This window comes from Macrotis lagotis, chromosome 2 (genome assembly GCF_037893015.1).
Source record: "Macrotis lagotis isolate mMagLag1 chromosome 2, bilby.v1.9.chrom.fasta, whole genome shotgun sequence".
Taxonomy (NCBI): domain Eukaryota; kingdom Metazoa; phylum Chordata; class Mammalia; order Peramelemorphia; family Peramelidae; genus Macrotis; species Macrotis lagotis.
This window is the reverse complement of record NC_133659.1, coordinates 168,014,082-168,041,755: the sequence shown is the minus strand read 5'-3', so window position 1 is coordinate 168,041,755 and position 27,674 is coordinate 168,014,082. Positions and strand designations below refer to the sequence as shown.

The 27,674-nt window shown below is 39.6% G+C and overlaps 1 protein-coding gene and 1 pseudogene across 1 annotated transcript; one reads left to right on the top strand and one right to left on the bottom strand.

The window, feature by feature from the left end:
- The first annotated feature begins 2,067 nt into the window (after nucleotides 1–2,067).
- Nucleotides 2,068–21,786, top strand: C2H17orf78 (chromosome 2 C17orf78 homolog). The gene is made up of 7 exons (XM_074220523.1): nucleotides 2,068–2,214; nucleotides 4,766–4,852; nucleotides 5,867–6,115; nucleotides 13,734–13,859; nucleotides 17,132–17,256; nucleotides 17,465–17,591; nucleotides 20,638–21,786. Exons 1-7 carry the CDS (start codon nucleotides 2,157–2,159, stop codon nucleotides 20,718–20,720), a joined length of 855 nt encoding a protein of 284 aa, XP_074076624.1. The 5' UTR covers nucleotides 2,068–2,156; the 3' UTR covers nucleotides 20,721–21,786.
- Nucleotides 21,787–25,722: 3,936 nt separating this feature from the next.
- Nucleotides 25,723–26,611, bottom strand: LOC141511285 (protein FAM3C pseudogene; annotated as a pseudogene).
- Between the last annotated feature and the right edge of the window lie 1,063 nt (nucleotides 26,612–27,674).

Sequence of the window (27,674 nt, the reverse complement as noted above, 5' to 3'; positions counted from 1 at the left end):
TGACCCTTACTAGCTGTGTGATCTTGGACAAGTCACTTGATTGCCTCACATCCAGGGCCATCTCCAGTCATCCTGATTCATATCTGGCCACTGGACCCAGGTGACTGGAGAAGAAAGTGAGGCTGGTGACTTAGCACAGCATTCCCTCACTCAATTACAATTCATGTGCTTGTCATGGTGTTACTTCCCCTGATGTCACAGTCTTCTTCAAGAACAAAGGACAAAAAAAATCACCTGTCAACACATTCCTGAATTATAGAAAGCATGATTTCCAAACAGTTAATAAGCCAACAAACATTTGTGAAATATTCCAGGAATTGTATTAGTAATCAAAACCAAACATGAAACAGTACTACCCTCAAGATGCTTACATTCTATCAGGGGAGATAATTTCAGTTTGGGGCAGAGTAAAGGCAAGATAATTGGGGAGGACCAATAGCCACTGGAGAGATAGGGCAAAGCTTCAAGAAGAATGTGGAACTTAAAAAAAGGTTTGAGGAAACTAGGAATTTTTAGAAGATAAAGGCAAAGTACATTCTATTCATGGGGGTAGTTGGTAAAAAATATTGTTAAGTCAATGAACCAGCCTTAAGTAAATAACTACAATGTTCAAGGTTTGTACTAAACACTATGGATGAAAAGACAAAAGTGAGACGGTCTCTGCTCTCAAGGAGCTTGTATCCCCTAGGAGGGATGCAAAGTGTTCATAATTAACTATGCAAAGTTATATCAGTGGGAAATGTGGAAATCAGGAAAAGCCTCTTGAAGGAGGTGGCCCTTGAATTGAACCTTGAAGAGAACTAGAGACTCTAAGGGTTGTAAGTGAGGAAGGAGAGTACATGTGACTACATTATGCATAATTATAATTCTGGGGCTTGCCTCTCTGAGCAAAGATACATTGACACATTTGATACATATCTCAGTTTCCGTCATGGATGCCTTAAAGAATCTACATTGTGCTGGGTACTGCCTATATATATAGGTCTTAAGAGATAGCATAGCTTAATGAATGCAAGCTAATCTTGGAATCTAAAAGATCTGAATTCAAGTCCTACTACTGTGTGATATACTCTCAGTACCCCAGGCAACTGTAAGGTTAGAAGTCAAAATGATTCTACCAGTAGAAGGAATTTTTACAACAGAAATTCCCCCATCAATAAGTTATAGTTAGGATCACAGATTTAGAGCTGGAAAGGGCTTTAGAAGTCAGTCTAATCTCTTCATTTCACAGATGAGGAAACTGAGACCCAGAAAGGAGTTAAATGACTTGACCAAAATCACAAAAACAGTAGGTGGTAGATCTGGGTTGTCCAAATCTTTTCTTTTTTATATTTTTGCAAGGCAAACAGGGTTAAGTAGCTTGCGCAAGGCCACACAGCTAGGTAATTACTAAGTGTCTGAGACCGGATTTGAACCCAGGTACTCCTGATTCCAGGGCCGGTGCTTTATCCACTATACCACCTAGCCACCCCTTGGGTTATCCAAATCTTAATCCACTTCCCCCGCCCTGCACTCAAGGTAGAGCTCTCTATCTGTATACTACTCCTTTGTCTGTGTGGTATCTCTTCTGTCAGTGCCAATGAGAGCCCTTCCATCTTTTCCCATCCTATGTATCCCTTGTCCAGTTCCTCAGTGTTTGTCTGTGTGTGTGTGTGTGTGTGTGTGTGTGTCTATGTGTGTCTGCGCACAGAGCTCTGTGTACTTAATAGCTGTGTGATCTGGGCAAGTAAGTCACTTAACCTCTCCGCCAGTTCCTTTCTTCCTCTATAAAATGAGGAGGTTGGACTAAATGATCATTAAGTTCTCTTCTAGATCTAAATCTTAGGGGTATACCTCTGTATTCCTGAGTGTTTATGTGTCTGTGTGCCCTCCCACCTTGGGGGAACCTCCCCATGGCACAATTTACCTTTGTCAGCAATCTTGAAGAAGTTAGGGGAAGACCTCTTGAGTCAATCATTAATAAATTATTCAGTCTGTTCTCATATCAGCTCAAAGTCTTTACCATTGAGAAATGAAACAAATTTCTCTGGGTTGAATAAAATATTCCTGGGATCAGACCTACTTTGACAGCAGTGGGTGCAGCCAAGCAGCTGGGTTGGACCCACAGCAGCCCTGGCAGATCAACAACCCAAAGGAGAACATGTACTGTTGCAAATATGGATACAATTCTGTTCTTTAGCTTGGTTTTTGCAGCTTATGATGCCAGTCAGAAAGGTAAGGACCTTTATTATCTTTTTCTCCATAGAATTCAAAGTTAGAAAGTTAGTCTATAAAATTTCCTTTCTTGCTACAGTGGAAACATGGAGAATGCTAAGGATAAAATACTCCCCAAATTAACCATACCCCTGCCTTTGGATAGGATTGTGTTAACCTGACCCAGATAGATGAGAGTTTCTTCTGTGACAGAAGTTCTTTGGCAGAAACAACACCATCATCTTCTTTGGTCTTATTGTCATGAATATGAGGATCATGTTAGTTCTCTCAATTCATTATCTATCAGTCACTTGCTCAAAAACCCACATATTAGTCTTTCCCCAACCCCCTTAATAATTTTACAGTCTTCCTTCCATTGATAATTTCCAAATGATCATTTCTCTAGCTTGGTTGTTTGCCTAGCTGAGCAAAAGATGCACTGATACATCTGTATGATTGTGAGAGCATGCATGGGAGTAGGAACTGTCTGTTTACCTTTGTGGTATCCCCCTTTGTTGCACTTCAAACATTGCCTGGTGTTCACTGACTGACATTATTAATAGCATCCCTATTAGTTTCTGGGAACTATTTATCTTTACAATTTTGAAAAACTTCTGAAAAGGATTCTCTCCAAAAAATTTGCCCAGCCTGAGGCCAAGTGGCAGAAGGTATAGTCATTAAAAATATAACAAATATAATAAAAGATGAAGAAAACCTGCAACTTCTTTGTGAGTCATATATAGAATCATAGTTATTATGACCTGTGGGTGAGAGGACTTACATAGAGGTATCCTGTTAAAAGTTAGGTAGGGAACAAGTCAGATAGGGAATAGAAGGGAAAGGAAGCAAAGTTAGAAAAATAGAGCCAGGAATATGGCAGACAGGCTTTCCTTTGCCTCTCACTCACAAAACTAGTATATGGACCTGTACACAAATCAACCTCTACATGAAAAATAATTCCCACTTCAATGTCCCCCAGTTCAGTGTCATTCAGCCTTTGCTTGAAGAACTTCAATGAGGGTTAACAGCCAGCCCCATCTTCTAATTGTTTTATTTCTTAGAAAATTCTCCTGGCACCCAGCCAATGCCTCTTTGCCACTCCCATCTAGTTCTGCCCTCTGGCCACAATCAAATCTACTCCTTATTCTAGAAAGAGGTTATTATGTTCCCCTGAACTTTCCTTTCTTTGGGTGAAATAATTCCCATTCCTTCAAGAAATCTTCATATGATCTAACTGCCCCTTCACTTTCTTCCCCCATCCTGGATTAATTCATAGTATCTTTATTTTTTGTGACTTGTGTTCATTTTTTTATAACTTTTTTTCCTTGTATCTGTATTGGTCCCTCCAACTAGGCTGTAAGATTTTGAGAGCAGACTGCTGGACTAGAGAGCAGAAAACCCTATTTAATAGCTACATCTCCTTAAGTAACTTATGTAACCTGTCTGAGCCTTAGTGCCTCCAATTACAAAATAAGGATAATTCCCGGCCTGTCTACATGTGTAGTTGATATTCTTTCTCTTTCTCTACCTCTAATTACCTGAAAATAGAATCTACCAGCTTTTACTTAAACTGGGATAGATTACTGGGTGGAGTGGAAGTAGTGTTAGATCCCAAATCAGAAGATCTGGGTTAGAATCTGGGTTCCATCCCCTTTGATCCAGATGACCTTGGGCAATTCCTTCATCCTTTCTGTGTCTTCCTCTCTTCATCTATTGAAGAGTTTGGACAAGATGACTTCTAATATCCCTTCCATTTCTAAACTTTTGACCTTAAGTTTATTTGATTCAATGAAATGCAATTTGGCATTTATTAAATGACTGTGTCATAAAGATCACCATGCTAGACAAAGGGGAGATGCAAAATTCACTGAATACATTCCCATGCCTTCATGGGACATAGTGCCTAGGAGAGTAATAGGATAGACTCAGATAAGTGTGATTTGAAGTAATATAAACCCAGGATGAAAAGATCCCAGATGTGGAACAGGAAAGGACCTCAGAGGCCATTAAATCCAACCCATTCACTCTTCAAATGAGGAAACTGAGGTACACAAAGGCATTAAGTGACTTGTTAAAAGAGTCAAATGAGATAGGATATAATAGTATTATGTAGATAGACAAAAGGATAAATCCTCTAGATAGATAGATAGATAGAGCAAGGAATGCTCTATATGCTAGAGATATAACTTACTATATGTTGGGGTTATAACCTATACATGAAAAAAGCAAGATAGCACTACTCGAAAAGCTTACATTCCAATAGGAAAAGACAATACATTAAGGAGTCTTTATGTGGCTCCAATTGAAAATGGTTAGGGGCAGGTGAAAGGGGGAGGAGGAGGGTGACCACATGATGGGGTATGGTGAATGTGCTGGAGACCTAGACCCTGACAAGTTAGAGTAAAAGCTCTCCTATCAGAATCAGAGGAGCTCAAGTTTCCAGTGGGATGGAGATGATCAGAACATAGGATACCCTCCCTATTATTATTATTATTACAACCCTCAGAGCATTCAGACATCTACTGGGTGAACCTTCAGTAAACACTGGTTTTCTTCTATTCACATTCCTCAGAACTCCAAAGCAGTAGCTGTCAAGTAGAGCAGTTTCCTGGACTATTCCCAAGGGACATGGGAAGTATCAAAGTGCTGCTGATCCAAGGTAGGAGGACTTATCTTGGAAATTCTGGAGAATTTTTCCTTTAGAAGGGGCCTCTCCTTATCCAGATCTTGAAGATTAATGATATGGAAGGGTCATCTCTCCAAGAAGAACCTTATTGAACACATTTAAAGATAATGCCATAGCATAATCTTAGAGAGAACTGAAGTTCCATGCCTACTTACCCTATAGGTCTCACTGTCCATCAGACAGGGAGAAGTCAGATAACAAACATGAAGAAAGTGCAGACACACCTGGGGAGGAGAAGTAGACAGCATCAGAGAAGAGATTCATGACATCAAGAAAGTGAAGCATAAAAGTATCTTGGTGGGACAGCTAGGTGGTGCAGTGGATAGGGCATCGACCCTGGAGTCAGCAGGACTTCAGTTCAAATCCATCCTCAGACACTTAATAATTACCTAGCTGTGTGATCTTGGGCAAGTCACTTCACCCCATTGCCTTACAAAAAAAATTATCTTTGGAAGCACAAAAATCTGATTGGAGAATTTAAAAAAAAATTTGAATTTTTAAAAATTAGAAACCTACAGAAACCTGCCTTTAATTTCAGTCCCAGAACTAAATATGAACTAGGGAGGGAGAAAGATGCAATGGAAAGAGTGCTGACTTGGGGTGGGGGGAGAGGGAAAGAAGCCTAGTATAAGAGATGAGGAAGGAGGAGTGGGTAAGAAAGGAAAGAAGAGGGGAGGAAAAAAGAGAAGGGGAGAGGAAGAAGAAAAGAGAGGAGGAGAGGGAAGAAGAGAAAGAAAAGAGAGAGAAATGGAAGAATGGGGAAGGAAGGGAAGAAGAAAAGAACTGAGAGGAGAGGGGAGGGAAGAAAGAATGGGAAGGTAAAAGGAAAGAGGAAATAGGCAGAGTTTATATTTGCTTTGCAAGTGGCAGGTAAGGTTGGTTGTTCTTCAAAGGACTTTGATCCATCCTTTACTAAGGCTTCCCTCCCACTACTCAGGCTAAGAACCTGCTCCTTCTCTCACTTTTGCCAACCTCTCCTTCCAAAAGCCCAGAGAGAAGCCAAGAGGGAAGCACCAGGCCAAGATCAGACACTGGCCACCCTGCAGTGTCTTGGCTCAGCAAGCAAAGTGACAGTATATCTTCAGGATTCAGAGAAAAGGCCAAAGGCCAGGTACACCTTGAAAGATCTGAATGTCACCACTACTTCACTTCCGGACAGCCTAACTGGGCCACACTGCTACTTATCTACAGAACCCAAATTGTGGTTCCAGCCTGGCCTCCATCTTACAGTCCAAGGTAAGACACAGGGCCCATGGTTTGAAGGAGGTTTATGAGTCATTGACTAGGGATTCCTACCTTCAAGGACCTTACATTCTAATAAGGGAGTACTACACATAAAAGGGTCTTAAAGGGGTACCTGTTGAGGGGATGGTACCAAAGTCTAGAGAGTCAGAAGCACAGCCAGGGAGGGGAATTAAATATAGCTGACCTGGCAGTCTACAAGAATGGAAGACCTGAAAGGAGTTCACCAATGGAAGAAGATGGTTGGCCTGGCAGAGAGATATTAAGGTGAGAAGGCCCCAGGTCCACAGTGAGAAGGCAACTGGGAGAATCAGAAGTATATTGACCATGTCCTGTTAGAAGTAATTAGGCAGGCGGCTAGGTAGATAAAGCACCAGCCCTGGAGTCTGGAGTACCTGAATTCAAATCCAGTCTCAGACACTTAATAATTACCTAGCTGTGTGGCCTTGGGCAAGCCACTTAACCCCATTTGCCTTGCAAAAACCTAAAAAAAAAAAAAGTAATTAGGCAGCACAGTGGTTACAATGCCTGATTTGGAATCAGAAAGATCCAAGTTCAAATCTAGACTAAGACAATTGATAGCTATGTGATCCTGGGCAAAGCACCTTACATCTGTCTGCCTCGGTTTCCTCATTCATGGATCAAATGACATAATAATTGTAAAGCATCTGGCACATGGTAGGTTCCATATAAATGTTTTTATTGTGCCCCAAAATATACCTTATTTTGGATTAACTTACATTTGTTTATATGAAACATTGCTGCTTCATTTTATTTATAAACTTTATGTTCTTCATTTAGTCTGTTTGTATGTGTTTGTGTGTGTGTGGGGGGGGTGTTGTCTGTCTGATGAGTCTGCAAGTTCTTGGGACCAGCATGCCAGTGAGCCTGGCAAATTATTTTCCCTCTCTAGACTTCCTCTTCCTCTTCCATAAAATGAAAGAGTTGGTCTGATCTCTTCCAGTTCTCTCCTAATATTCTGCAATTCTGATTTGTAGCTGATTTTCAAGGTGTGTGTGTATATTGTGTGTGTGTGTGTGTGTATATATATATATGCTTAGAATGAAAATTTACCAATTAACTCTCTAGAGGCCATTGTAGCTGATTCTAGCACACCCATGTTCCTATTACATTGTATCATCTACCATCTATGTGTTTGAGTCATTGACAAAAAAGTCAAGCAGCCCAGGGCCAAGCACCAGGGCCTGAGGTACTCTACTGGTGAAGACCATGGTAAAGTTGTAAGGAAATATTTAAGTGCACTGTGACTAGAGAAAAAGAGATGGACCCCAAAGAAAGTGAAGAAACTAAGGAAAAATGAGAGAGAAAGAGACAAGGCCAGGTGAATATCTTCTGTGAACTTGTAGACCAGTGGCAAATGTTGAAACTTGCATGAATGAGGTACATGAAAATGTTGAAAAAGGATTCCATCCTTCTTCTTTTGACTCCCATCACCAGCTGACTGAGCTTTCAGTCAGCACTTGACCAGCCAGCAGTGGCCTTAAAAACTAATTAAAATCATAGCACCAGTTTGAGGATGTCACTACCTTAGTTAAGAAGTTTCCCTGACCCGCTATGGTCTTCAGGATCAAACCCAAGCTCCTTTGTTTGCCAATGAAGTGTAATCTGTCTCCAGTCTTTGTTGGTTTTTTCCAGGCAGTGACCCATCATTTGCCCCTAGCTCATTCTCCTCTCCAGTCTTTACACACCACAAGCTTAGGGGAAAGCCAGAGGGCAGTACTCTTACTGAGAGCAGCCAGAGGCTGCCTGCCAGGGGAGTGTGCTGTTCACTACGCAAGTTATTCTGTCACTTGTCTCAGTTCCTTTTCACAGGCACTCTGAATACTTTCTGTCCTCACCTCTGCTTCCTGAAGCCCTCTCAACTTAAGGGTCACCTTCTCCAAGAAGGTCCCTCCAGTTATTAACACCATAACTATTCCCTTGTCTTTTATTTTTTTAAGTCGAATATATTTTATACTTAATGCCTTTGAAGACAGAGACTGGTTTCATTTTTGTCATTGTATCCCCAGCACCCAAAATAGGCCTTGGCACCTAACCTTGCTGAATTTAATTTAATGGAATATTTAGTTGGCCTGGTACTGATTGGTGGCTCGGACCACCAGAGAAGTAAAGATGGATTCAACACAAGAGTGTGGCTGGTTCTGACCAGTCACCTGAAGAGGCAGATGCTTTCCATCTCCTCTCCCCACTTCATAATTAGCTGGGGAGGGAGAGTGGTGAAAGTCAGGAAGAGCTGAGTTCAAATGTCGCCTCAGACATTTCCCAGTTGTGTGACCCTGGGCAAGTCACTTTATATTTGTCTGCCTCTATTTCCTCATCTGTAAAATAAAGTTGCATAAGGTATCAACCATCTCTCTCAGGATTATTATGAGGATCAAATAAGATATTTGTAAAGTTCTTTTCAAATCTTGAAGCACTATAGAACTGTGATTTTTTTTTTTTTTGCTACTATGAATAGATTGGCTATAATACCCTTGTGCACATAGGCATGATGTAATGGAAAGAACTCTGAGTATGTAGTTAGACGACCTAATTTCATAGGACCATAGATTTAGAGCTGAAAGGGATCTTAGAGGTTATCAACTTCAACTCTCTTGTTTTTCAGATAAGGAGAAATGAGGCATAAAGAGAGATTGCTCAGGATCCCCCAGCTCAAAAGTGTCTGAAGGAGGATTCAAATTAAGGTCTTCCTATCACTGAATTTGGCACCTTGTCCACCGAGTCCTCCAGCTGACTGGTGTGGTCACTTTATTGCCTTTGTGACCTTGGGCAAGGCTTTCACCTCTTTGGGGCCATTTTCAAAACTTGGAAAGGAGGGTGGACCAAACCTGTGAGATCCCCTTGAGCTCTAAATCTATAATTCCATGATCCTTAGGGTAGAGTCCAAGTAGTGGGACAGTTTTATGACTCTCATTATATATATATTGCTAGACTGTGAAAAAGCTGAACTTCAATGAAGGGTGATAAATATACAAATAAGCAAATATGCTATTGCCAAATTAAACAGGACAGGCAGGATTGTGGATAGAAACAGAAATGTGTACTTGTTTGCATGTGTGAGAGAGAGCATGCCCAGGGAGCTGTGTACCAGATTAAGCCAAATAGTATCTAAATATTACAGAATCCAGATTCTGCAAGCGTAATTTTATGTTTTTAAGGGATTAGCTTTTTCCTTAGTTTCCTGGTAAAATCTCTATTTGAAAAATTCAAATCCTCTGGTGGCAGAAGTAAGAAGAAAAGCGATTTTCCACTTTTAGACCAAGAGAATTTAGTGGCTCAATGTACCCCAAGAGATCAGATGTTGGGACAGGGGCTGCCCCAGTTTGGAATCCTAGGAATAATGACTGGACAGAATTGGACTGCACAGAAACGAGAGTCATTGAAAGAGTGTGTGAGACAACTGTGATCTGGTTTGCACCAGGAAGGTACAAGTCTTTTATCCACATAATAGATACCATCTCCACTGTGAATCAGTAAACTGGAACTTATTCACCAGACTTCTGTGAGTTTGATTATCATGAATAATCACCCCCAGGACAAACTAAATGAGCCCTGAATTGGGAGTGAAGAGATGTGGACTCTCCTGCTCTTCAGGTTATATTAGACAAGTCACCCTCCCTCAAAGGTCTCAGTTTCCTCTTTTTTGAAGAATTAGATAAGACCAGTGGTCTTCAAAGTAAGATCCAAGGTCTGAGAGTCCCCACAAAGTCAGAATTATTTGTTGAATAGATCTAACAAATATAATCGAAAACTCTTTTTTTGTTTTTGTTTTTGGCAAGGCAATGGAGTAAGTGACTAAGTATTAAGTCTGAGTTCAGATTTGAACTCAGTTCTTCCTGACCCCAGCACCAGGATCCCACTGCACCCTCTAGCCCCCAAGAGCTCTCTCTCTCTCTCTCTCTCTCTCTCTCTCTCTCTCTCTCTCTCTCTCTCTCTCTCTTTTTTAAGAATGTAAAGACCCAAAAATTTGAGATCATGTCCTATGGATGGAATCATGTGATCAAAGGATCATAGGATTTAGAGCTGAAAGGGATTTTGGAGTTCATCCAGGGCAAAGCCCAGTTTTTGATCCTTAGAAGTCTTTTCAATCCTAATCCTCTATGACTGAAATGGAGATTCTGAATTCACAAGACTGAGGAGCCAGACCCTCCAGGACAGAGGTAACCCTGATCCACTTAGGTACAACCTCCTCCAATTCTCTCCCCCCACCTTATTCCTTAATGATTAGCATTCAATAAACTGAATAATCACCTAATAACTCTTTGGTCATGGAGACTTTTGGTACATGGGAGATTCTGAAGGTGGAGCTCATTTGCTAGTTTAGGTTGACAAAATGCATTCTGCATTTTATTTAAGTTTAAGGTTTGTGAAATACTTTACAAATATTATCTGATTCGATCCTCACTACAACCTAGGTTTGTAGGTTTATCCTGTCTTACAGATAAAGAAACTGAAGCTTCATGATTTTAAGTGACTTTTCCACTTGACTGATATTCTTGGGAGTCTTTTACTTTTTATATTTTATTTTTATTGACATCTTGCTTCTATATAATAATAATAATAGCTAGAATTTCTATGGTGCTTTAAGTTTTGCAAAGTGCTGTATGTGCTATCTCATTTGACCCTCACAACAATCCTATGAGGTAGCTCCTAATTTGCTGTTGTTGTTTAGTCATTTTCAATCTTGTCCAATTAACTGTGACCCTTTTCAGGGTTTTCTTGGCAGAGATATCAGAGTGATTTGCCATTTCTTGCTCCAGCTCATTTTATAGATGAGGAAACTGAGGCAAACAGGAGTAAGTGACTTGCCTAGGATCACCTAGCAATTTATTTGTCTGAGACTAGATTCAAACTCAGGTCTTCCTGACTCTAGATGGGGCATTCTATTCCCTGAGCCATCTAGCTTCCCCAGGTTCTATTAGTATCCCCATTTAAAAAACTGAGACTAAGAGAGGTTAAATAAATTGTTCAGCATCACACTGCCAGTAAGTATCTGAAACAGAATTTGAATTTAGGTCTTGCTGACACCTTAGCCAGCATTCCTATCTACTATACTATCTACCTATTCTACATTATCTTTATTTCCAAATATATCTTAACCCTCCCTACCTCTCCTAGAGAGCTGGCCCTTAACAGAGGGCCCTTAACAGAGGGCCCTTAGGGGCAGCTAGGTGTGGCAGTGGATAGAGCACCGGCCCTGGAGTCAGGAGTACCTGAGTCCAAATGTGACCTCAGATACTTAATAATTACCTAGCTGTTTGGCCTTGGGCAAGCCACTTAACCCCATTTACCTTGCAAAAACATTAAAAAAAAAGAGAGAGAAAAGAAAAAAAAAATAGAGGGCCCTTAACAGAGAAAAATTTTTTTAAATGGGGGGGAGCAGTTTAGCAAAACGAACCAACACACTCTATGCAATATTCACATTCATATATCCTACCTCTGGAAATTAGGAATGGAGGTTTATTTTCCTCTATTCTTCTTGCAGATTTTACATTCAATTGAGGGTTTTTACTTACAACTCATCTAAGTAGATAGTGTGTGTATTATTTTATTATTTTAGTTAAAAGAAAGGAGGTAACTGAGGCTTGGAGAGATTATTATTTTCCTTTGCCTAATATCTATTGAATTGAATTGAATAGTCAAGTAGTGAGTGGCCTATCTAGAAGTTGATTTCAAAAGGCCTCTGAATCCAGGTACAGTATCTTTTCTTCTACACAAGCTTGACTTTTGAGAGTTTCAACTCAAGAAAAATCAGCAGTGTATTTCCATTCATCCTCTCCAAGGAATAAATAATCTCTAACTTGAGGGGTCCCTCACCAGTCACCTCCCACAGCAGATGATCCCTAAGAAATCTGAGTTGCAAATATTGACATATGGATTAACATATAAACTAAGCAGGACTAAAAATACACTGATCATTTGTCCCTACAAGTTGGACTTTGCAACAGTGCATTAGGTTGGAGATGTATTCTACTGCTTAACATCCCAGAGTGACTTCAAGCAAGACACATAAAGACACTAGGTCTTTATCTGTAAAATGAGGACAATGGATTAGGTGGCCTGCTGGGTTCCATCTGGCCTGAAATCTGGGAGCCTATGAAATACCATCAACAACTTCCAAGGGGGGGCTATGGAAGTGGTCAGAAAAAAAGGGGAAAAAAGATTGAGGAATAAATGAAAAGATACTTTTGAAGTTTGCTATGCATGAAGACTATACTGTTACAAGCAGAAAAAGAAAAAAAGATTCCTTGCCCTAAAGAGGTTCATGTCCTAATTGAGGAGTGGAGGGGAGGACATAACAGCTACAGGACAAAAGTCTTGGTGAAATTTTAGGCTTAAAACTTGAGTATTCATTAACAGAATCATCACACTGAAACTGCCCAGTTTCTCTGCATTTTCCTTTCTAATCTCCGGATTCTCAGACCTTTCTCTGTTATCATGATTTCTGTTCTTGTGACAACCCAGTGTTCTAGAATAAAAGGAAAAGTCTTTAGGGTAATACCTCTTCTCTTTTGGAACCAGATGTATGATATCTGGCACATCAAAGGAATCTGCCATTCTCCAGGCCTCCTGACCTGGCACCTCTAGTATCATTTTTATAGATTTAAGTTCTCACAGAATGAATTCGGTTAGAAACAAAAAAGCAAGAACTATGCCAGGATGTTTTACAGTTGTGTATAGTCACAAAGGGGGGGACTGACTTTGGAATCAGAGCACCTGGGACTTAGGTCCTGATTCTGCTCTTTCCCTGTGTGACCCTGGGAAGTCATTTAACCATTCTGGGCTTCATAGGTTTCCCTGTTTTAAAGCTAGAAGGACCTTAGTCCAAGTTCCTTACTTTTATCTATGAAGAAACTGAAGTCATGAAGTAAACTGAGCATGAAATCCAGGTTCTGGCTTTAAATCCAGTGCTTTTTGCCATTCCCTAGCCCCTTATAAAATAAAGGAGCTGGATTAGATGAACTCTAAGGTATCTTCCAGTTTTAGATCCCACCAAGACCAAGGCATGTCATGGCACCAGTGAAAACAGAATGTGTTGTTTCTGGATTAGTCTGGATTATTTAGATTTAGATTAGTCCTATCCTTTTAGAAGGCAGAGGTTCCTAAAGTGTGCTGAACTCTGGAGGTCCCTGTGGCTTAAAGATTGTGCAATGTTGAATCACTACTTCTCCCTCCCCCTACCAACATGTCCTGTGCTCTACCAAGCCCTTGCCAGAATATTCAGTCCTGCAGAGGTGGGGTGGCAGCTTCACTATCTCCTGGTGCCTTGAATTTCAGGCACCTTCATTTTAAAAAAGCTCCCCAACAACAAACAACATTTCCTAGAGTAACTCCCAGTAATGACATTATTACTATGACCCTGAGAGTGATAATACAAGCTAGCTGTCTAATCTTCCTGCAATCACTGGTCTCTTTTGGCAGTTTACTCAATATTTCTGTCCTCATTCACCCTGGCACTGCCTTCTGCCCATGCCCTGTACCCATGGACTGGGTCAATGAGGTCATGGTGTAACTGACTGGTTTATGCCTGGGCTATAAACTGAGCAGAACACTCTCAAATGTTCCACTTCAATTGTTTCTCATTCTCTAGTGTTCTTACCCAATATCTCCAACTGTAAGTTTTACCCAGTGGTTGAGGCTTCATTGGCGAGACTGTCTACAACAACCATCATCACTACTGTTTCAGAAGATGAAGAGGAGAAGCCACCTATTACTGGTACAGCAAGGCAGAGCATGAAGTTGGGATAAGGGAAAAAAAATAAGGGGAAGCCTTATTTGGAAAAACTCTGAAAGTTTTCTGGAAGCTTGTGATAAATACAAAGTATATATTTAAGACTAATTAAAAGAATAACTAAGTCTTATTTACTTACCTAGCAATCACACCTGTATTTTCAGGGATTACAGGGAATTTTGGGTATTGAAATATGTTTCAACAATGTAAATCAACAACTTATGGACAACTTTATAGTTTTAGAAAGGTTCCTGGGGGTACTGAGAAGTTAAGTACAGCCAATATATGCCAAAGGCAGACTTGCTATATATGAGTACTTTAAATTTTAAGGATGACTTTATATACAATATCTTATTTGAACCTCCCAACAAGGGTAAGTACCAGTTATCACCATTTTATGTTTAAAACTAAGACAGAGTTTTGCCCTGTAAAATAGTTTGAATAGATTCAAACCTAGCTCTCTCATAACCATTTTTAAAAAAACTTTTGCATTTGTATCCCCAGGGTCTAATATGTAGTAGGCAGTTAATATATATTTGATTTGCAAATTGATTGACTCCATGACCAACTTCCCTATTTACTATGCCTCTTGGGAAAATGAGTTTGCCTAAACCTACACACATAGGTCCTGGGAATTTTGCACTCTGACATCCCTGACAGTCAAAGACAGTCATCTCAATGCAGGTGAAGTTGAGCTGTAAAATGCAGCTTGGCATGGGGGAAAAAATGAAATATACATTAATTAAGCACCTACTATTTGCCAGGCACTTGGCAAATATTAGTTCATCTTCTCCCCAAAATAATCCTGGGAAGTGGATACTATTATTATTCCCATTTTACAGTTGACAGAACTGAGGTAGACAAATTAAATGACTTCCCCAGGGCCACACAACTAATAAATGTTTGAGGTTGGATTTGAACTCAGGTCTTACTAACTCCAGGCCCAAGCTCTGCCCACCATACCACCTCATTGCTTCTGAAAAACTGTACTTACATTCCAGGAGACCTGGGTTCAAATCCCACCTCTGTCATGCCCTGGCTATATATTCCATTGGCAAGATATCTTACCACTTTGAGCCTTAGTTTTTCCATCCATAAAATGAGGGGGTTGGATTAGATCCACTATCTCTTGCTAAAATAGCCAACCTAGCCTGTGGGTAATAGAGTCCCACTGGAGTTTAATGGAGGTTGTCATGGTCAGACCTATGCTTTAGGAAGATCACTATGAAAGCTAAGTGAAGAATGAACTGTAATGGGCAATGACTTGAGGCAAGGGGGCCAACCAGAAGATACTTATTGCTGTAGTTGAGGCATGAGGTGATGGGGCCAAATTGACATGACTCAGCAACTGATTTGATATGGGGTAGGGTAGAAGGTGCAGTGAGAGTGAGGAAGGGAGGATTTGAGACTAAATAAGATATACAAACTCTGAAGAAGTTCAAGAAATCTGATCTTACCCCAAATCCAAGACAGAAGACTCCTTGAGTTTACAGAAAAGCAGCTGGGAACTAGTAAAAAGTACATAGGATCTGGGAGCCAGAGGGAGCTGAGTTGGGATATGGTTTCTGATCTGAAATATAGCTATGGATAGATAGACATATAGGTAGGGTGAATGGATGGAGATAGTGATGGAAAGATAGATATAAATGGACAGATAAATGAATAGATATAAATGGAAAGGTAGATGTTATAGATAGGTATAGATGGAAAGATAGATATAGACAAATAAAGGATGGATATAATTGTATGGATGTATACACTCATATAGATATATACAAACGTTTATATATGTGATTCTGCCATTGTGAATGGCATGCTGCTTTGAGAGTGGAGGACAAACACGCATGTGCCTACGTGTATGTGTGTGTGTGTGCATATACAGACACCAACTAGATGCGGTATATGCATATGTGTATATAGATATATATAGCCACACACAATTAAATGTGGACTTCGGTTTCATAATTTTCTCTAAGGCCCCATCCAGTTCTAAATAAATGAGCCTATGGTTCTCTGATCTTTCTGATTCAGGCAAGGGAACCTCTGGATCTCAGTTTCCTCCTTTGTAAAATGAATGGGTAAGACGCTTCATGATATAGTAGTTAGAGAACCTGAGTCAGAGTCAAGAAGATATGGGTTCATATCCTCCCCCAGACACTCACTAGACTAAACAGAATGATATAGAACATGTTAATAACTCAGATTAAACATAAAAGTGGGGGCAGCTAGGTGGTGCAGTGGATAGAGCACCAGCCTTTGAGTCTCAGGAGGACCAGAGTTCAAATCTAGCCTCTGACACTTAATAGTTATCTAGTTGTGTGACCTTGTACAAGTCACTTAACCCATTGCCTTGCCAAAACAAACAGACATAAAAGTGGTACTTATGTACATTTTTTCTCCCCAGAGAACCATTTCCCAGCACACTCTTGAACTCTGGTTAAGTGAGCTCTATTCCACAGATCCCTTCCTTCCCCAACTCTCTAAAACTCTCAGCTTCAGAGTAAGTGCTGATCTATACTTTGCTCATGTGGCATTCCCTGTAGCAATAAAAATCACATGTCTAGATTAAATAGAAAAATAAATGTGGTCTTTTAAGGTCTCTCCTATCTCTAAAATAAATGATCCTATCATTGTCTTTTCTGGGTGATGTCAGACAAGTCCCTCCTCCTCTCTGGGCCCTAATTTCCTCCTTTGTAAAACAAGGAGATAAGACTGATCCTTTTTTTAAAGTCATTTTTATAAGTATTATTTCTCCCTCTTACTGTCCTCTCCAGATTGAATAATTAAAAAATGGAAGTTAAAGCCCTCATATGGTCCAGCAAAATAGTTTCCCAAATGAGACATGTAGAAAATATGCTTCTTGAGTTCATAATCTACAGGAGGTGGATGGTGTTTTTTCACCTTATAGTTTGGAATAGATTCCCAGACAGCTAAATGAGGTAGTGGATAGAGACTGTTGAACTTGGACTCAGGAAGACCCTCAAATCCCTCCACAGCCACTTTACTAGCTATTTTACCTTGGGCCAATAAATAACTTAACTCCCTTAGTCTTAGTTTCTCCATCTGTAAAATAAGGAGAATAAAAACACCTTCCACACAGGGTTATTGTGAGGATCCAGTGATAACACATGTACAACACTTTGAAGATATTAAATCTATATATGAATACCAACTATTGCTATTACTACCTGTTCACCAAAGTTCTAAACAATTCTGATTAACTTTTGTATTTTTTCCCCTTTTGTTCTTGCTCACAGACATAGATGAGGATCTACTTGTGAGGAAGAAATGGAGCACTGTGGTCAAGGCTCTGATTGCCATCACTCTGCTGATCAGTGCAATAGCCATAATAGTGTTTGTCATTTTTGAAGTCCCCTGTCCTGTAAGTTTGCTGTTTATAATGGTACCCTGGCCAATGTGGTCTAGGGAGACTGCTTTTGGCAATTATCCTCCCCAAACACTTGGGGAGATAGGGTCTCAAAGAATTCTTTTGAGGAGATAACCCCTTTTGGCTTATTTTTTTTTAAAAGGAGGGATTGAGGCTTTGATGGTAAAATCACTGTTTAACTGAACCTCTCTTCTGCCTTCAGTGTGAATGTCCCAGGGTAAGGAACTTGTGCCATTGTCAACATTGGAGAAGACAGAAGGAAGATGGTATTGAAGGAGGGCTCCAGTCTGGAGCAGCTGGGAGCCCAGTAACAGGAAATCCTGAGAAGGAAAGTTGCATATTTTTCGTAATATTCCCAATTTGCATGAAAAAGACACCTCACTAATAGATTTGGGAAAACTATGACAAGGAAGGAGGTGATGTTAGCCTTCATACTTTTGGTTCCAGAGGGCAGAATGAGGATCGGTATGAGGAACATTTTCCAATAATGAGAGCCTTCCAGAAATAGATTAGACTGCCTTAGGAGGTCACATTTTTAAGCAAAAGCTAGTTGACTCTGTTAGAGATGTCAGACTCATTGATCTTTGAGGTCCCTTTCAAAACTGAGATTCTGTGATTCTACTATTGTGGATGGCCTATAAATGTTGAGAATGGGAGACAAACACCAGGAAGAACACTGAACTTGGACCCAAGACCAAAGTTCAAATCATCCCCCTACCATTCACTTAACTGTGAGGTGGCCGGGGGTATAGTGAATGGGGGGACCTGGAATCTGGAAAGACCTGAATTCAAATTCTGTCTCAGACACTTGAATCACATGATCCTGGATAAGTCACTTAACCTTTCAGCCTCATTTTCTCCATCTGTAAAATGGAGAAAATGGTGACTTTGACATGAATCAAATGAGTTAATACAAGTGATGATGTTTGTACTCTATTCTCGAAGAAGACCATGACATCAGGGAGGTGATTGGATTTGAGTGAGGGGGATGCTGTGCTATATCACCAGCCTGACTTTCTTGTCCAGAACCATCTGTGTCCAGTGGTCAGATATGAATCTGAACCACTGGAGATGGCCCTGGATGCAAGGCAATCAGGGTTAAGTAACTTGCCCAAGGTCACACAGCTAGTAAGTGTCAATGTCTGAGGCTGGATTCAAACTCCTGTCCTCCTGACTCCAAGGTCAGTGTTCTATCCTCTGCACCATTTAGCTGCCCTCAGTTAACACATTTAAAGTGTTTTGCTGCCCTAAAAATCTAGCATTTGTTAGTAGTCCATGTGATCATAAATGGGTATATTATTAAACCACTCTAGGCCTCAGTTTCTTCCTAAATGACCTCTATGTCATTTAGAACTGGCCCCTGGAGTTCTCAGTCTCTGCGCTATGGTTCAGAACTGGCAGTTGGAGGCAGTACTAGCCTAAGGCCTTCACACAAAACCACTGGCTCCTTTCCTCATCATATGTCAGGGCTGTGTGTGCCACTGGCTCCCTCTGGTGACTGATATAAATAGTGCTACTCACAACCAGACACTTTTTAACAGATTAACTACAGTTTCTTTCCAGGGGTGGACCCCACTTTTGACTAAAAGGAAGATTTGGGGGAGAGACAAGATCCCTTCTCTCCCTTCCCTAGAGAATTGTCAGCGTCACTCAAGACTGAAAATATTGGGGTCTATTGGGGTCTTCTAAAGCTTAAACAAATTTTGTATTCATGCATTCCTTTATTAATCCATTGAAAAAGCAGCTATTAAGCTTCAACTATGTGCAGCCAGATAGAAAAAGACATAAAAAGAGATAGTCTTGTTTTCAATGAGCAAAGTCAGGTTCAAGATGTTACATATTTACAAATAAATATATGTGTATATGCATATAGATACATATATACAAATCATTTATATATATATATATATTTATATATAAAAATATTCAGAACTTCCATCAGGAAATCCTGGGTTTGAATCCTACTTTGTATCTTTATGAGCTATGTGATCATAGACATGTCATCTCACTTCTCACAGGCTTCATCTTTGAAAAAATCTCTAATTTCTTACCTCAAAGGACTATTGTACAGCTCCAATGAGATCATATGTATAATACCCTTTGCAAACCTTAATGTTCTATCTCAGACAACAGTCATAAACAAGCATTTATTAAGGATCTAGGAAGTTAAATTATGCAGTGGACAGAGCACCCAGCCTGAAGTCAGGAGGACCTACCTGAGTTCAAAATCCATCCTCAGACACTTACTAAGCATGTGACTTTGGGCAAGTTACTTAACCCTGATTAACCCAGGGCAGTTTTCAGGCATCCTGAATCATATTTGGTCACTGGACCCAGATTGTTCTGGATTAGAAAGTGAGGCTGATTTATAAGGCACAGCTCTACCTCCACCCCCAACCCCCCACTCAATTCCAATTCATGTACATGTTAAAACAAAGGCTTCCTAGTGACACAGTTTTCTTCAAGAATAAAGGACAAGGGACAGCTAGGTGGTGCAGTGAATACAGCATCAGCCCTGAGTCAGGAGGACCTGGGTTCAAATTGGACCTCAGACACTTCAAAATATTGCCTAGCTATGTGACTTTGGACAAGTCACAACACCATTGTCTTAAATAAAAATGAAAAATTAAAAAAAAAGAATGAAGGACAAACATCACCATCGTCATCATCCTGTTTCTATTGTGTGCCAGGCATTGTGGGCACAAAAAGAAAGTAAAAAACTGAGCCAAGGAGTAGAGTATTGGGAAAAACAACATGCAAGCAACTATGATAGAGTTCCTGGAGTATGATAGAGAAATCCAAAGGCAGGCAACCAGGTGGAATTCCCATCAGTGTGGGAATCAGAGAATAGTAGGCTTAAAATCTATATCCCTTTTGATAATGTAGTTGACTTAACCTAGTTCTTAAGGCAGAAAATAAGGTTCTCATGGCTCAAAATTAGGTTCTTAATGTGTTTGCAGATACAGAGGCCCTTTCTGCACTATAAGGAGAGGGTCAGCCAGAGGAGGATACTTTGAGTTGTGGATTCTATTCTGTCTACACCTACACTATTCACTCACCTTCTTGGAAGAGGTAGCCAAAGCATTTCCTACACTCTTTGCTTCATTGGTGTGAGGAGTCTCTTCAACCAATGTAAATCAGTGCCTACTCTATAATTTATTAGTCTTAAGATGGTTAACTGAGGCACTGACAAAGCAGAGGTGGAACTTGAACTCAGGTAATCTTAGCTCTGTTTGTTCTTAACAGGAACAATAGGTCACAAATGGGTGAAATGAAATGACCCCAGAGCTATAGGAATGATGATGTTCCCTGTTAATAATCCTATTACAACCTCTTTGTATTCATTATTTTGTGTATTTCTTTTTGCTCTCTAGGTTGAATCCAGAAGGACAGAGGCTCCCAACTCATCTCCCAAAAAGTCATCTGAAATCATTGTTATTCACCAGACATACTTTTGAAAAACTCTAAACACAGACAGATGATTGTTCCACTCTGAGCATCAGTGGTCAATATTGTCTTCCATATTCCTATTCTGTCTTCTCCCCATCATTCACAAGAGATAGAAATTTCTTTTACATCTTATGCATTTATGCATTGCCAGCTGATATTAAAATCAAACTTTAAACACCAGTGAACAGTTTGAGTTTAGGATTCAGAGTGATTGATCTTTGTGCAACCACAGTCTTGGCTTATGTGACTCACTTTGTGCATCTATTAAATAGGTATCCATTAACACTCCTTTAATGGAAATCATGGAGAAAGGGGCTATCTTCTGATTATGATTTATTAATGCCAAGATCAATCACTGCAATTAAATTTTTCAAAAAAAATTGTATTGATCCCCTACATCTTCATTTTACTGTTTACTTTGTGGTAGTCATTTTGTCTGTTGTTAGCCTGGTTCTACTTGTTTCACACTTCATTGGTTCATACAAGTTTTTCCATCACATTTCTTTGAATTCCTTATGGTTTTCTTTTCTTACATTAAGACAACATTCCAATATATTTGTGTACCAAAATATATTTGTTCAATCATTCCCTAATCAAAAACATTTATTATGCACCTATTATGTACCAGGACTTGTTCTAGGCATTGAATCCACAAAGACCAAAAAATAATGAAAAAAATTCTTGTTGTCAAGGAGCTTATGAACTACTAGAGGAAACAAGAATATAGGATCAGTTTGGGAGACAATAATGGACATGGTGGTGAGGAAAGGTGCCCACTTTGTTTCTGGTTATTTGCTACTACAGAAAAAGACAGCCATGAATATTATAGTATCTTTGAGCCTTTCATCTTTGACTTCTTTGGGGGCACATGCCCAGCAGTGGGCTTTTTAGGCAAAAGGTATGAATACTTTTTAAAATTTTTCTCAAAAAATTTCAAGTTATTTTCTAGAATGGTTGTGCTGACCAGTTAATAATTTAAAACAACATGAAACCAGTATATTTTTAAAATTTTATTTTCACATTACTGCAATAGTCTTATTCTAAAAGTAAACATAATCCCCTCTCCTTCCTCAAAGACAGAGAAACTTCAAGAAAAATAAAGTGCATTCTTTATTTTACATCCATCAGAGAACTTGCTTCAATATTTTTCCTACAGTTGATATTGCTAATTGTATTTCCACCCATTCCATTCCTCCCCACTCCCACATATTCTATTTTCTCTATCTCCTTTCACTTTGTCCCCCCTCAAAAGTATACTGTGGGGCAGCCAGGTGGACAAAGCACTGGCCTTGGAGTTGGGAGGACCTGAATCCAAATCCAGCCCCAGATAATCAATAATGAACTGTGTGACCTTGGACAAGCCACCCAATCTCATTGCCTTGAAAAAAAAAACAACCCTCTCCCACAATCTTCCCTCTCTTCTATCACCTACACACCCCCCTCTCCTCCCCTTGTCTCCTTTCTCCCATCCCTTTCTTCTCCTTTTTCCTTGAGGGTAAGAAAGATTTCTATACCCAGCTGAGTGTGTATGTTGTTTCCTCTCTGGGCCATTTTTTTTAGGTTTTTGCAAGGCAAATGGTGTTAAGTGGAGGCTGGACTCCTGACTTCAGGGCTGGTACTCTGGAGGTGATCGATGGAATCCCTCAATTTCTATTTTACCTCTGCTTCTAGCTGCCCCTCTCTGGGCCATTTTTGATGAGAATGAAAGCTCACTCATTCCCAACATCTTCCCCCCCTTCCACTCCAATACAAAAGCTTTTTCTTGAGTCCTTTATGTGAAATATCTTAAGCCTATCCTACCTCTCCTTTCCTTTTGTCCAAGTAAACTCTTTTACCCATTGACTCCATCTTTATAACAATATACCTTCATATTCAAACTCCCTCCTGTGCCTTGTCTATAAATGCTCCTTCTAACTTCTCTAATAAATGAGAAGATTCATATGAGTTATAAGTATCATCTTCCCATGCAGGAAAATAAGCAGTTCACTATCATTAAATCCCTCATAATTTGCCCTTCCCATCCATCCTCTCTATGCCTCACCTGAGTCCTGTACTTGGAGACCAAACTTTCTATTCAGCTCTGGTTGTTTCAACAGGAAAGTTTGAAAGTCCCCTGTTTCATTGAATATCCATCTTTTCCTCTGAAAGAGAATGTTCAGTTTTGCTGGGTAGTTGATTCTCAGTTGCATTCCAAGCACTTTTGCCTTCTGAAATGTCATATTCCAAGTCCTATGAGCTGCTACTAAATCTTGTGTAATCCTGATTGTTGTGCCATGATACTTGAATTGTTTCTTTCTGGCTGCTTGTAATATTTTTTCTTTGACTTGGGAGTCCTAGAATTCAACTATAAAATATTCTTAGGTGTTTTTTTTGGGGGGGGATCTCTTTTAGTAGGTGATTGGTGGAATCCTTCAATTTCTATTTTACCTCTGCTTCTAGGATATCAGGGCAATTTTTCTGGAGGATATCTCAAAAAATTTTCTTGGTCATGACTTCCAAGTAGCCCAATAATTTTAAAATTATCTCTTCTGGATCTGTTTTCAAGTGAGCTATTTTTCCAATGAGATATTTCACATTTTCTTCTAGCTTTTATTCTTTTATATTTATATTGTTGTTTCTTGATTTCTCACAAAGTCATCAGCTTTCCTTAGCTCCATTCTACATTTGAAGTTATTTACTTCAGAGAACTTTCTTATCTCCTTTTCCATCTGGTCAATTCTATTTTTTAAAGTATTATTCCTCCTTATTGACCTTTTGGACTGTTTTTTCCACTTCATCTATACTGGTTTTTAACATTATTTTTCTTCAGTATTTTTTAGTATCTCCTTCACCAAGCTGCTGACTTGGTTTTCATGATTTTCCTGCACTGATCTTACTCTCCCCATTTTTTCCTCTACCTCCCTTACTTGATTTTCAAAATCACTTTTGAGCTCTTCCATATCCTGAGACCAATTCCTATTTTTCTTGGAGGCATTGGATACAGAAGCTTTGACTTTATCATCTTCTGAGTATGTGTGTTTTGATTCTCCATAGGACCAAAATAATAATCTTTTTCTTCTATTTTTTTTACTCATTTTCCTAGTCTTTGATCTGGTTTTAACACACTTCCCAAGTTTTTGAGTGTTTTGGGGATACTTCCCCAGGGACCATAATTTCTTCAAGTTTTTTAAGAGGCTCTGACTGCTCTCCTGACCTGTGCTCTGATCTGTGGATGACCACAAGCACTCCCATCTGCCCTGGAGCTGTGAGGAGGGTCCTTGCTCTACTATGGTAGTATGGAACCCAAGACTGGTCCTGGATCTGAGTATAGACAAAGCAACAGAGTCCTTGTCTCAGAGATAGTGAAGAAACCTCAACAATCTCCCCCAACCCCTTTACCATCTGTGGAATGAGCACTCTGGAGTAGCTGTTGAGTGGTTTCTTGCTGGGTCCAAAGGCCTGCTTTCAGTTTCCAGGGCCAGGTCTGTGCTGAGGCCTGGCTGACCTGAGCTCCACACTCACTTTGGTGTGGTAGAGTTTTCCTGTTGACCTTGAATGAGAGGTATGGAAACTGCTCCCGCTACCATGAACCCAGGTAACCCCAGGGACCAAGGCACCCTGAAGGTTGTTACTGGAAGACTGGAGCTTGTTCAGTCCAGCATGGTGCTGCCTGGGCTACACTACAGCCTCTTCCAACCCTAGTGGAACAGACTCTTCCCACAGATCTTCCAAGTTGTTTGGGCCAGAAAATTATTTCACTAGGTCTTTCTATGGGTTGTACCATTCTAGAATTTGGTTAGAGTCATAATATTAAGGCATTTGGAGTGTCTGGAGGAGAACTTCTGGTAATTCCTGCCACCATGCCACTATCCTGACTCTGCCTTGCAGTGTAGCATTTTGAATGACAATCAGCTACACAATTGTGGTCTTTGAAAGTGAAAAAAAAATACCTCTACAAGTTATTGTAATAGTCTAATATGGCCTCAAGTCACACAAGTCTGTCAGCACTATTCAAAGTAGTCTTCTCAGGGATGTATCTCAGAGTTCCTTAATGTCCCCCCAAAAGATTTTTTCATGTTTAAATGTGCATTTGATCTTTGTGACTCCTTTCTGAAGACATCCATCTTTAGCCCAACAGCTCTGTCATCAATTTCTTGAGGTTTTGCATTCATGACCTATCTTCTCCACTGGGATATGTGACAAAACCAAAGTTCTAGACAGTCTTGGTATTTGATCTGGATACCACCCTGTCAGTGAGCATATTTCTCCAAATATATCCTTAGACTCTCATACATTATCTTTTCTACCTTGAATTAGTAATACTGCTCTCCACTCCCTGTAGGTGATCCACACTTATTTAATTTTAAAAATCTGTTTGTTTCTGTGACTGCAATGCTAAACTGTATCGTCATTCTTCAAATAGCTACTACAAAGTTAACTTACTTGCATTATAAATACAAATTGTTTCAGTGGCATTTCAAATCATTTACATTCATACATTTCTTTTATTGCTTTTTTTTACAAAAAGGATTTGTTGTGCTTTTTTGCAGATCTGATCTAAATTTCTATATCAAACATCTTAATTCTATATTTGCAAAATGTATTGGCCAGAAGTCTCTGTGGGAGGTGAGGAGAAAAGGTAGGGAAGTGAGGTAGAGTAGGAGAGCTATCAGATATTAAACTGAAAAGCAAAATTCCAGAATATATACAACTAGTCAAATACCTCTTTATTTAAGACTGATTACTACCTTCAAAAGGGCAGCATATTAAAAAAAATTTTTAGCTTCCCCCCCAAACGAAATTCTTTATTTTTCACAATGGCCACATTCTTATAGCAATTGTATCTATAAAACAATAGTATAAGTCTTCATAATCCATTCACGATGTGTGCTTAAAAAAGACATTTCTATATCTTAAAGATGTTGTTTATTTTAAAGCAATCTAAATACTGTGCTTTTAAAGAGACAATAGCTTAGAAAAGATTTATTAGAGTGGACTTATTTACAAAGTTTACTCTTTAGGTTAGCAATAAATAATCCTGATTTTGGAAGAGTTGATACTCATGCATAACTGACAAGATGGACATATACTCTCAAATTATTTACACAGTAATAACTCCTTCATAGCACTCTCATCAATAGCATAAAGATAATTTTCTCTTAATATTCTTCATATTACTCAGTCTTGCTTTTGGGGAATACATCCTTCCATTTCTACTTCTGGCCATCCTTCATATTTGTTTGTATCCTTGTTGTTTTTTAAAGTATGTGTGGGAGAAAGGGATGAGGGCAAGAAATGAAGCACAGAGAAGGTGGAATGAGAGTACATGGGAAAACTCAGAACTTTGCTTTTTGTCTTTATGCCTTTTCCACCACAGAAGACCCAGTTGTCTCTAAAATCAAGGTTAACAATGGCTGAACTTCCCAAGGAAGCAATCAGTAATCTTGCCTCATTAGTGAGTTTGGTTGCTCCATCATCATATGTTCCCAATAAAACAATGGTTCCATCTTGAACAGACTTAAGGAATTCAATAAATGGTGCCACATCTCCTCCCCACATATCAAAATATTCAGTGCCTAATGCTTCTCCTGTTTTTTCCATTTACCAATGCAACATTGATTCCTCTTCCAACGTTATTCTTTACCCCACTCATTAGAATATTGTCTTCTTCACAAATTTTGGGGCCAACGACATTAGCTTCTCCACTTGCCATTTTGAAAGCAAAATGCTTTTCTGGACAAGCTTTTGAAATCCCACATTTATGTCTGGGAGGCTTTGTATAAGCTATCTGCAATGCTGAGCTTGCAAATAAATTTCCTAAATTTAGATCTAATTTTATTCCAAATACTTGAGATATATAAAATATCAGTAGAAATACTGCTACAGCAACCACCAACTTTACACCACTTGCCATGCTCATGTTTATGTTTTTAGTCTATGGCACAATTTCATGAAAGAAGCATCCCGCGCCCGCGCCCCGAGCTCCTCCTTCCAGTCCGCGCAGCGGCCGCCGCTCACGTGCAGTCCCAGCCCAAGGCCGCTGAGAGCCACCCAGCTCAGCCTCGCGCTTCCCTTCCACCCTGGCTTGTGCACCGATCCACACTCTCATGTTCAACAATTGTTGACAAAACCCTTTAAAGTATGGGAGAAAGGGATGAGGGCAAGAAATGAAGCACAGAGAAGGTGGAATGAGAGTACATGGGAAAACTCAGAACTTTGCTCTGGGGCATAATAAGGGGAAAAGGAATGCTCACTTGAATAGCGTTAAGAGTCTATGTGAGAAGGGTTATAAATCTAGCATGAGAAGGGATCTCAAAAATTATCTAGTCTAATCCTTTATTTCATAGATAAGAAAACTGAGGCACAAGGAAATTAAGTAATTTGCCCAAGCTCATATAGTAAGCATCAGGAGCAGAATTTGAATCTATGTTCTTTGATTACAGTCAGAACTCTTGCTGCTTGCAATACTTTTCCTTGATCTGAGATACCTGGATTTTGACTCGGAGTTTTTCATTTGAGGGGTTCTTTTAGAAAGTGTATCAGGATGTATCAGGCTGTTGACTATAATCACACAGCACAGACTTTGGCATTGATGATGTACCATGGTTGCCTCACTGATACAGAAGGAATCAAAACCATTTAAGGCCAGTGGATTCCTGCATTGGCCAGACTACCTCTAATAGTTTTGTTTTCTAAAAATCAGATACTGGGATTATTGATTCTGGTAAAGGCAAGTGAGAAGGATATCTTGCACAGTATACCCCTCACTACAATAAACAATTGTGCAACTCACACATCTAATCATTTAGTTGGTTGGTGTGGTTATCTTCATTGTGAAGGAATAATAGAAGTACTATGTATTCTCCTAATCTCCTAGCCTTAAATATTCACATTACTGAATGTGCTATTTATTTATAGTGTAACAAACTATAAAGTAAAGGTATAATAATTATTTCCCACATTCTCTATGAGAATACTCACAA

Coding starts and splice junctions, on each gene's coding strand:
- C2H17orf78 (XM_074220523.1), top strand. CDS start 2,157: ATGGATACAATTCTGTTCTTTAGCTTGGTTTTTGCAGCTTATGATGCC. Junction 6,116..13,733: donor CCTCCATCTTACAGTCCAAG/GTAAGACACAGG, acceptor CTCATTCTCTAG/TGTTCTTACCCAATATCTCC. Junction 17,257..17,464: donor TTTTTGAAGTCCCCTGTCCT/GTAAGTTTGCTG, acceptor TTCTGCCTTCAG/TGTGAATGTCCCAGGGTAAG.